Source organism: Belonocnema kinseyi, chromosome 3, assembly GCF_010883055.1.
Source record: "Belonocnema kinseyi isolate 2016_QV_RU_SX_M_011 chromosome 3, B_treatae_v1, whole genome shotgun sequence".
NCBI lineage: Eukaryota > Metazoa > Arthropoda > Insecta > Hymenoptera > Cynipidae > Belonocnema > Belonocnema kinseyi.
This window is the reverse complement of record NC_046659.1, coordinates 150,147,792-150,159,664: the sequence shown is the minus strand read 5'-3', so window position 1 is coordinate 150,159,664 and position 11,873 is coordinate 150,147,792. Positions and strand designations below refer to the sequence as shown.

The following is an 11,873-nucleotide window of genomic DNA, read 5'->3' as shown; positions in this document are numbered from 1 at the left end:
TTTCCTTATTGAATAAAGAATTCCTGTATTTAGGAAGAATATTTATTGTTATTTTTAAGTTTGGATAATTTTTTGTTACCTTGAATATTACACAAAAATAATTTCAGGGTGGCCGTTTTAATCGAGGAAAAAATTTCCAGTCATTTTCCGATTCACAAAAATGTTTCACGGTACAAAAAATTTGAAATGGTTTAATTTTGAGTAGATTAATACATACAAATAATAAGTGAAAAAAATTATACACACATTAAATTTATAACCTTTTAATAATTTTAGGAATGAAATGACTTTTGAGTGTTGTGTAATTATTTCAAAATTAAAAACACTTCTTTCAAATCTATTTAAAAATTTTAATTTCTTGCCATCAAAAACTTACCGACGCAATGTACACCAATTTACACCAATGTATGTGTGTGATGTTTATTGTATCAAGTCTGCAGTTCTTTTGTTGAAAAAATTGATGTGATTCTATCACATTCGTTTCAAATTAATAATGATTCGAAGGAAAATATTCAAGCATTGTTCTAAGAGAAATTATTTCTTCGCTGAATGCATTCATTTTCTCGTCTTAAGAACATAAACATTGTTTCAATTAAAATAGTAGTCGAAATAAGTATATAAATTTACTTGGACCAACAAACATTTTGTTAGAGTTTTGTTACTTGTCATAAGAATATAATATTCCTAATTCAACACGGTAAAAAAAATTGAGCTGTAACAGGGATATTATTCCTTATTATAGCCAAATATTAGGCTGAAAACGAACGAAGGAATTTAGAAAGATCCCTGAATCAGCGAAAATGAATATCCTTGACCATTTTCCATATACCAGGGATATCGTATAGTCAAACCCCTAATAAGTATAGCTATAATAGGGATATTTAAGAATAGGTGTCTGAAGGAATTATGGGAAGAGCACCGGTGCATTGTGGGAGCAGCGAAATAAAATGGCGACGGTCTAAGCGGAAGCAGTGACAGTTCAGATTTACTTTGGACAATTAAACGCTTTTTACCACTTAAAATGTGCGCGATTGTTAATATTAAATGGAGTTTATGATGCAGTAATAATAATTTACATTTGTTTCGATTGTAGGCGATAACTATATTGAAATATCATGAAACGCGATAAAAACAACAAACTTGACCTTCAAATACATTACACGGATTTCAGACAAATTCATTTTCGCGAGACCAGACGAAAAATTGGCTACTGTAAGTTAATATATTTCTAGAACAACTACATTTTTTTTTCTAATCTGAAGATAATACAATTATACATAATCTGTCGAAAATAATAAACTTTCCAACTTAGCAATTTTGCCCAAATTCCTGATTTACGAGAACAATTTACATAAAGTAACTAAATGTGTAACTCTTCTAATTAAACGTTTTACCTAATCCAAGCGTACACTTTCTTTGAGTTTAATATATTCTCTATTCACTCGTTCGCCTCAAGAATTTTTTTTCCGTGAATATTTTATTAAACTTGACGCAAATAAGTATAAAGAAACAAATTAATTCAATAGTTTATTGCTTAGAGTAAATATATTCTTGATTCAAGTAGTTGTCCTGATTCTATTATTTTCTTGATTCAAGAAAATCGGTCCCTTGTAAGAAGAAAATACTTGCTTCTTTCAAGTAAAATCAGCCAAGTAAACTAGCCCACTTGATCTAATGAAAATTTGTTTTCAGTGTATACTTTTGTTATTAATCAACATTTAGATATAAATGTATTTAACAACAAGCCAGGGTAAAGTAAATGAAGAAAATATAACTATTTTATTTTTCAATTAAAAATGTGATGTAACGTTTAATTTACGAAACTGGGAATAATATTCTCTAAAGTTTTTCATTTGAAAGCATCATAAAAAAAACTTATTAATTCAAAAATCCAAAATAAAACATTCATAAAACCTTTGCTTCAGCATCTGCAGTCATAAATCACATATTACAAAGACTTTAAAACTTTTTTCTATAAATATGGAAATTAGGCGTATAATATAAGCGAAATATTTTGTGTGGTGTGTCACTACGATTCACAATCAACAACAGTTCTTCGGTGTCCAAAACTCCTATTGCTCTGAAATCATAATTAAAAATTATGAATAAATACGTATATCTAAACTTGAAAGCAGTGAAAGAAAAATGGACTATTTCCTAGGAAGTTACCTTTTCAAATGCTGAACAGCATGTTTCAACTACGTGGATGTAATTACTTAGTTGAAAGGTTAAAAGTTAAAGGTTGAAAGTTGATCGCTTTTAGTTTAAAATTCAAGTATCTGGTTGAAAATTCATGTGATTTGTTAAAAAATTGTTCCCTATGGTCAAATTCAGCTATTTAAAGTTAAAACTTAATTTTATTGGTTGAAAATTCACCACTTTAATAAAAAATGTGTCCCTTTCGTAGACAAGTGAGCTATTTTATTTGAAAATTCTCTTTTTCTTGGGCTAAAAATATATGTGTTTTACTGAAAATTTATATATTCCGGTTGAAACTTTAACTATTTTCTTGAAAATTATATATTTTTTTTTTGAAATTTTTTCTTCACTGAAAATGTAAAGATTCCAATTGAATATTCTATCATTTCAGTGATCAAATTTATATCTTTGGTTGAACATTACATTTTTTAACGAAAAATTTAACTTTTGAATTTTTAGTCGATAATTACTCTTTTTTGTTAAAAATAAATCTTCTGGGTTGAAAATTGATCTTTTTTGTTAATTATCTAATTATTCTATTTAATGAATCATCAGTTTACTTGAATCTTTAACCTTTATTTTAAAATTCGACTATTTCAGTTAAAGACTAATTTTTATAGTTGAAAGTTCATCACTTCACTTCATTTGAAAACGTAAATATTTGTTTGAAAAATAGTTTTCTGTTAGTTGAAATTTTTTTTTTTATCTGAAAATGTAACTATTCCAATTGAGTATTCCATAATTGTATTTGAAAATTCATCTTTTTGGTTGAAATTTAATTTTTTTAATGAAAATTTAACAATTCAATTTCTAGCTGACAATTTTTTTTTATTTGAAAATTCATGTATTTTGTTGAAAATTGGTCTTTTTTGTTCGAAATTTAACTATCCCAGTTAGGAATCATAATTTTATCCAAAATTTCAGTAGTTTGGTTGAAGATTAGTCTTTTTTAGTTACGCTTTCATCCATTTGTTTTAAAACAAATCTTATCCAGTTAAAGAATCAATCATTTTAGTTAAAAATTCATCATTTTGGTTGAAAATTTGTTGTTATTTACGTGGAAAATGATTTTTTTAATTGAAAATTTATCTTTTGGTTGCAAATTGAACTTTCTAGTTAAAAATTCAACTATTTGGTCGAGAATTTATGTATTTTGATAAAAAAAAAACAAACATTTTTTTGGTACAAATTAATCTCTTTGGTTCGAAAATTCAACGATTCCACTTAAAGATTCATTGTTTTATTTTAAAATTTATATTTTTTGTTAAAAATGTAACTTTTTCGGTTCAAGATTCATCATTTTAGTTACAAATTTATCAGTCTAGTTCCAAATTGATATCTTTTAGTTCCAAATTCATAACTATTTATTTGAAAGTGTCTATTTTTTAGTTGAAAAATAATTCATCAATCGAAATTGTACTACATTTTAAGTATAAGAGGATAAAATAAAAATTTGTTTGAATTATTATTCCAATTCATGAATTTTAGAGACAAATTCAAGAAATTGTCTATTATGATTTCAGTGTTAATTAATTATTTAATTAATCGGTGGTGCTAATATACTTAAGGATATCTTATAATATAATTTTTCAAAGCTTTCTTAATCAAACATTTTAATTTATTACGCAGAAATTGTAAAAAAAACATCATTTTTAATAAACTCGTGAAACTTTATACATATTCCCAGTCGATTGTTATGAATTTACTCTAAATTAGTTTTAATTTATTTGGAATTCTTTTAAATTTCATTTTGAATTTGCTTGAATTCCATAAAATTTTTTCCAATTCCTTCGAATTTTTTTTTAATTCACTCAAAACTTAAATAATTTTATGAGTTGTTTCAAAATATTTCTGAATAGTTTTCAATTCACTTCATTTTTTTATTTTGCTTGAATTTTGTCACTCATATCAAAATTTTCTCATTTCCTTTATATTTCTCTAAATTTATTCAAACTTCATGAAATACATTGGGTTTTAAATACTTTTTAAATTTTTGTTCCAATCCACTTAAATTCTGTTAAATTTGCCCTGGATTCTGTTCAATCTTATTATCCTCAATGCAATGTAAATTTTTAATCTGATAAATTTCGTTCAATTAACTGAAATTCTTATAAATTTCTTTAAAATCTCCTGAATTCTCTTGAATTCCTCTGATTACACTCCTATTTTATTGAAATCAATTGATTTTTTAGGATTTTTTCCAATTAATTTGAATTTTATTTAAAATTGTTTTTGATTTAGTCTGAGTTGTTATAAAGTTACTCTGAATTAGTTTAAGATTCCCTGAAATTCTTATATATTTTATCTTGAATTTGTATGGATTTTAGAAAAATTCTTTTTCACACCTTTTAATTTTTCTAAATTCACTATAAACCTAAATAATTCAATGAATTTTGTTAATATTTTCAAATAATCTTAAATTAACTTGATTAATTTTTTTCAGCTTGAATTTTTATGAATTATATCTAATTTTTCTAATTTTCATTATATTTATCTAAATTTGCTCGAATTTCGTTTTATTAATTGGTTCTTATATTTTTCTTTAAGCTTTTTTCAATTCACTTAAATTCTGTTGGAAGCACACTTAGAATTCTTTTGAATTATTCGTTCGGAATTATAATGAATTTATCATAAATTAATTTAAATTCACGAATTTCATAGAATTATTTTTCATTCTTTTAAATTCAAAAGATATTTAGGAATGGCGTATGGAAAATTAAATTCTTGAAATAATTATTAGGCACCAAAATGTGCAATCATATTTTTAGGGTAAAATCTTCAAAATAATACTACAGAAATTTGTTAATTTGCAAATTCGCGGGGAAAAGGCACTTGTGATTGACAGCGCTCCCCACGGCTGAAAACCAAAACAACCTCATTGACATTTATTTTTTGGATTTGGCGGTTCGTTTGGCGTCAGTGAATTGGAAATTCAATCGTTTTTTAATCATTTTTACAAAATGGCAAGTCTCTTAGACTTGTGTGATCAATATTTCGGTGCTAGAGACTTCTACGAAGTATTGAAAATTCCAAAAACAGCGAATGAAAAAGAAGGTAAGCTACTTTCTCTTATTTGATAACCTAACCTCTATAGTTTTGCTCACAATTTTAAAAATATTTTAATTTATCTTAATTTCATTAATTTTTTTATGTCTAATTGAGAAATTGTAGAGCAATGTAATAATTCCTTTCCTTTCAAAGTGTGGATTATTCGATACCGCAGTTAAAAATTTGAATCCTTGATTTTTTTCTTTGATATCAATACGATTCGCAATAGTAATGTATTATTAAAACTAAATTATTTCAATTTAGAATATGCGTCAAAAGTTAAGACCACTTAATTACAGCTTCATAAATTTTCTTTTAAATTTTTACGAAAGTCCTTTTTTTAAATAAAAATTTTCTTAAGAGTTTGTTTTAATTGTAAGAAATGTGGAAATTGGCGCGGTAAGAAGGCTTAACTTAATAAGTATTGCAAGTATTTTCTTTAATAAAAAAATTATTTTATAACAAAATACATACATTTTTAATGAAATAGTTGAATTTTCAATTTTTTATAAAATAATTGCATTTTTGTATTTTTTAAGCCATGAAGAGTAGTTTTCAACTGTTCAATTAAGTTTAAAAAAATATTTTTTTTAAAAATTCAAATACTTTTACTTGAAATATCAGCTATTACATTTTTCGTTGAGAATTATTTTTTAGATGAAAATTCAACAACTTTGTTGATAGTTAAATACTTTTGTTAATTTTTTTTTTTAAGATTCATTATTTCAATCGAAAATTTAACAATTTTCTTGCAAGTTCGTTTACTTTTGGTTAAAAATGTTTTTAATTTTTGTAAATTTAACTATTTCAGTTAAAACTTTAAATATTTTGTTAAAAATTCGTTTTTTTTTTCGTTTGAGAGTTCCAAAAAATACGAATTTTCAGCAAATTACATAATTTTTTACCTAAACAGTTTGAAAAATGGATTTGATGTTAGTCCAAATTTTATTTGGACAACTTTTAGGTCATATTTTTTTATTTCTAAAATCATTAAACTAAATAGTTGATTTTTTAACTAAAAAACATTCAATTAAGTAGTTCAATTTTCATAAAAAACTATTGAATATTCTATAATAGAAATAAATTTTTGCGCCAAAAGATGAATTTTTGTACAGAAAAGTTGAGTTTCAAACCCGAGAATTTAAATTTTCAAGAAAATAGCAAAATAGTTTAATTTCCAACCAAAAACAAAAATTTAAAAAATAGTTCACCTTATAATACCAAAATAAGAATTGTAAACAATTTGCAACCAAAATGGATGTCTTTTAAGAAAATTATTAACCAAATAATCAAATTATAACTAAAAGGATAGTTTTCAGAAAAAAGTTGTTGCGAATTTTCAAATGAAAATTGATCTCTGTGGTTGAAAACTGAGATATTTTGTTGAAAATTCGGTTTTTCTTCAGCTGAAAATTAATTTTTTCATTTTAACTATTTTGTTGAAAATCAGTTTTTTTTTTTAAATTAAATTTTATTAACTAAAAATGTAATTATTCCAGTTGAATACTGCTTCGCGTTAATTAAAATTTATGTCTTTGGTTGACAAATTGATCTTTTGTAGTTGAAAATTCATGTATTTTGTTGACAATTCGTCTTTTTCAGTAGAAATTAATTTTCTTGATTGAAAATTCACCTTTTGGTTGAAAATTTATCTTTTTGGTTAAAAAAATAAATATTCCAGTTGAAGATTTAAAATTTCATTTGAAAATTTATCGGTTTGGTTTGAAATTCCACTATTACATTTTTGATTGTAAATAACTCTTTTTCAGTTCAAAATCGATCTATTTGGTTCAAGAGTTGCCCTTTTTAGTTGAAAATTTGTCTTTTTTTATTTAAAAATTTAACTCTGGTTTAAAATTCATGTATTTTGTTGATAAATCGTCCTTTTTAAGTAAAAAGTTAATCTTATGATTTGAAAATGTGTCTTTTTCGTTAAAAATTCAAGTATTCTAGTTAAATATTGATAATTTAATTTGGTAAATTGATCGTTTTTGCTGAAAATTCTTTAATTTGAAATTTTTGTTTTGCATTTTGTTAATTTTATTTTTTGTTACTGAAAATGTAACTATTCCAATTGAATATTCTATTATTATATATTTATATAATTGGCAATTTGTCTCTGTTAGTTGAAAATTCGTATTTTTTGGTAGAAGTTAATCTACTTGTTAGAAAATTTATCTTTTTGGTTGGAAAATCAACTTTATTTGATAAATATTTCTAATTTTATTTCAAAATTCATTACTTCGATTGAAAACTAAATTATTTTGTTAAAAATTCCCTTTTTTTGTTGAAAATTAATTTTTTCGTATTTGAAACTTTTACTATTCCATTTTTGATAGAAAATTGACGTTTTAGTTCCAAATTCATCATTTTCATTGAAAATGAAACTATTTTGTTAAAAATTCGTGTTTTTTTTAAATTAATTTGTTTTCATCTGAAAATTTAATTATTCCATTTTTGATCAAAAATTGATGTTTAAGTTCCAATTTCATCATTTTGATTGAAAATCAACTACATTAGTTAAAGATTTCTAATTTTAGTTAAAAACTCGTCATTTTTATTGGAAATTAAATTATTTGTTAATTTTTTTTTAATTTGTTTTTATCTGAAACATTAATTATTCCATTTTTGATCGAAAATTGATGTTTTAGTTCCAAATTCATTATTTTGAATAAAAATTTAACTATTTTGTTAAAAATTTGTGTTTTTTTTTGTTTAAAAATAAATATGTTTTATCTGAAAATTTTTCTATTACATTGATCGAAAATTCATTGTTTAGTTTTAAATTTATCACTTCCAGATCAAATTCAACTATATTAGTTAAAGATTTATATTTTTGGTTCAAAATTCATTATTTTGATTTAAAATTGAACTATTTTGTTAAAAATTCTTTTTTTTTAATTAAAAATTAATTTTTTCTTATCTGAAAATTTAGCTATTCTATTTTTGATTGAAAAAATGATGTTTTAGTTCCAAATTTATCATTTTGAGTAAAAATTAAACTATTTTGTTAAAAATTCTTGTTGTTTTTTAAAATGAATTTTTTTTTATCTGAAAATTTGACTATTCCATTCTTGATCGAAAATTGATGTTTTAGTTCGAAATTCATCATTTTGATTGAAAATGAAACTATTTTGCTAAAAATTTCCTTTTTTTTTTAATTAATTTGTTTTTCATCAGAAAATGTTACTATTCCATTTTTGAATGAAAATTTATTGTTTAGTTCAAAATTCATCACTTCGAGATCAAATTCAACTATAATAGTTCAAGATTTCTATTTTTAGTTCAAAATTCATCATTTTGATTGAAAATTCAACTATATTAGTTAAAGATTTTTAATTTTAGTTAAAAACTCGTCATTTTTATTGGAAATTAAATTATTTGTTAAATTTTTTTAAATTTGTTTTTATCTGAAACATTAACTATTCCATTTTTGATCGAAAATTGATGTTTTAGTTCCAAATTCATCATTTTGAATAAAAATTAAACTATTTTGTTAAAAATTCGTGTTTTTAAAAAAATTAATTTGTTTTCATCTGAAAATTTAATTATTCCATTTTTGATCAAAAATTGATGTTTAAGTTCCAATTTCATCATTTTGATTGAAAATCAACTATATTAGTTAAAGATTTTTAATTTTAGTTAAAAACTCGTCATTTTTATTGGAAATTAAATTATTTGTTAATTTTTTTTAAATTTGTTTTTATCTGAAACATTAACTATTCCATTTTTGATTGAAAATTGATGTTTTAGTTCCAAATTCATCATTTTGAATAAAAATTAAACTATTTTGTTAAAAATTCGTGTTTTTTTTTGTTTAAATATAAACATTTTTTTATCTGAAAATTTAACTATTACATTCTTGATCGAAAATTTATGGTTTAGTTCAAAATTCATTACTTCCAGATCAAATTCAACTATATTAGTTAAAGATTTCTATTTTTAGTTCAAAATTCATCACTTTGATTTAAAATTGAACTATTTTGTTAAAAATTCTTTTTTTTTTAATTAAAAATTAATTTTTCCTTATCTGAAAATTTAGCTATTCTATTTTTGATTGAAAAAATGATGTTTTAGTTCAAAATTTATCATTTTGAGTAAAAATTAAACTATTTTGTTAAAAATTCGTGTTTTTTTTAATTCATTTTTTTTTTATCTGAAAATTTAACTATTCTATTCTTGATCGAAAATTGATGTTTTAGTTTGAAATTCATCATTTTGATTGAAAATGAAACTATTTTGCTAAAAATTATTTTTTTTTTTAATTAAAAATTAATTTTTTCTCATCTGAAAATTTAGCTATTCTATTTCTGATTGAAAAATGATGTTTTAGTTCCAAATTTATCATTTTGAGTAAAAATTTAACTATTTTGTTAAAAATTCTTGTTGTTTTTTAAAATGAATTTTTTTTTTATCTGAAAATTTAACTATTCCATTCTTGATCGAAAATTGATGTTTTAGTTCCAAATTCATCATTTTGAATAAAAATTAAACTATTTTGTTAAAAATTCGTGTTTTTTTTTTGTTTAAAAATAAATCTTTTTTTATCTGAAAATTTAACTATTCCATTCTTGATCGAAAATTTATGCTTTATTTCAAAATTCATCATCTTCATTGAAAATTAAACTATTTTGTTAAAAATTCGTGTTTTTTTAAAAATTAATTTGTTTTTATCTGAAAATTTAACTATTCCATTTTTGATCAAAAATTGATCTTTTAATTCCAAATTCATCATTTTGAACAAAAATTAAACTATTTTGTTAAAAATTCGTGTTTTTTTTTGTTTAAAAATAAATATTTTTTATGTGAAAATTTTAATATTCCATTCTTGATCGAAAATTGATTTTCTTAAGAATTCGTTTTTTTTTTGTTGAAAATTAATTTTTTCTTATCTGAAAATTCAACTATTCCATTCTTGATCGAAAATTGATGTTTTGGTTCAAAATTCATCACTTCGATTGCAAATTCAACTATATTATTTAAAGATTTCCAATTTTATTTGAAAATTCATTACTTTGATTGAAAATTAAACTATTTTGTTAAATATTCTTTTTCGTTTTTCATTGAAAATTAATTTTTTCTTATCTAAAAATTATACTATTCTATTCTTGATCGAAAATTGATGTTTAAGTTCAAAATTCATCATTTGATTGAAAATGAGACTATTTTGCTAAAAATTCTTTTTTTTTGTTTGAAAATTAATTTGTTTTTCATCTGAAGATGTTAGTATTCCATTTTTGATAAAAAATTTATGCTTTAGTTCAAAATTCATCATTTTGATTGAAAATTAAACTATCATTTAAAATTTTTTTTTTATTAAAAATTAATTTTTTCTTATTTGAAAATTATACTATTCCATTCTTGATCGAAGATTGATGTTTTAGTTCAAAATTCATCATTTTTATTGAAAATGAAACTATTTTGTGGAAGGATATTTTTTTGTTTGAAAATTAATTTGTTCTTACCTGAAAATGTAACTATTTCATTGTTGATCGAAAATTAATGGTTTGAGTCAATATTAATTATTTTGATTGAAGATTACTATTTGAACTATTTTGTTAAAAAATTTTCTTTATTTTTTTTTTAAATTAATTTTTTCTTTGTGGAAAATTTAACTATTCCTTTGTTGTTCGAAAATTTATGTTTTAGTTCAAAATTCATCACTTTGATTGAAAATTAAACTATTATCTTAAAAAATCTTCTTTTTTTATTATTAAAAATTAATTTTTTCTTATCTGAAAATTTAACTATTGCATTTTTGGTCGAAAATTGATGTTTTAGTTCAAAATTCAACTATTGTTTCTCATTTTAGTTGAAAATTCATCACTTATTGAACATTGAACTATTTTTTTGAAAAATCATTTTTGTTTTGTTAAAATTAAATTTTGTTAATGAAAATGTTATTATTCTTAGTGCAAAATTGAACTATTTCGTTAAGAATGCATTTATTTTCTTGAAAACTCGTATTTTTGGTAGAAAATTTATCATCTGGTTTGAAAATTGATCTTTTTGATTTAAAATTAAACTATTATGACTGTAAATTTAACTATTTCATTTTAGTTTGAAAACTGATATTTTTTAGTCGAAATTTAACTATTTAACCCTTAAACGGCCAAAACGCCACTACCGGTACACTGCTTTTCAACGGCCAATAACTAAGACAATTCGACACTAGAAAAAATTGAGACACATATATTTTTATTGCTATTTATCTCCTCTTTCCGACGGTGCCAATGAAATTTCTCAAAAAATTTTCTTATTATCCCAAAATGCAGTTTAAACAAAAAAAACGTGATTTTTCGTGTCTATTTTTTTTGTGAACCATTTTCCAAAGCTTTTCGAGTCTGTAATTAACCTGGCATCTCACTAACGGGTGGAATAAATGTCTAAACTTTGAGAATCCATGATTCAAAGATCGATTTTTCGTTTTAGTCTTTTCAAAATGGCGTCTTAATGGCAAAACTTTTATGAAAACATTCATGAATTTTTTTACAATAAACGATGCGCTTTTCGGAAAAATTATGAAGAATAAAAAGTTCTTGTAATCAGCCAAGGAATACGCCTGATTTTTTTCGAAGCGTTTTGAGCAAAATTTTGGATTTTGCATATGAACAATTTTTGCAAAA

General features: G+C 22.6%; 1 protein-coding gene across 1 annotated transcript in view; it reads left to right on the top strand.

Annotated features, from left to right (window-relative positions):
* The first annotated feature begins 5,084 nt into the window (after positions 1–5,084).
* The window catches only part of LOC117168931 (dnaJ homolog subfamily C member 9), an 82,723-nt gene continuing 75,934 nt past the window's right edge, over positions 5,085–11,873 (top strand). Inside the window, exon 1 of the mRNA XM_033354916.1 lies at positions 5,085–5,253. Coding sequence (XP_033210807.1) covers positions 5,160–5,253 — 94 coding nt within the window. The 5' untranslated portion in view covers positions 5,085–5,159. The remainder of the gene's footprint in view (positions 5,254–11,873) is intronic.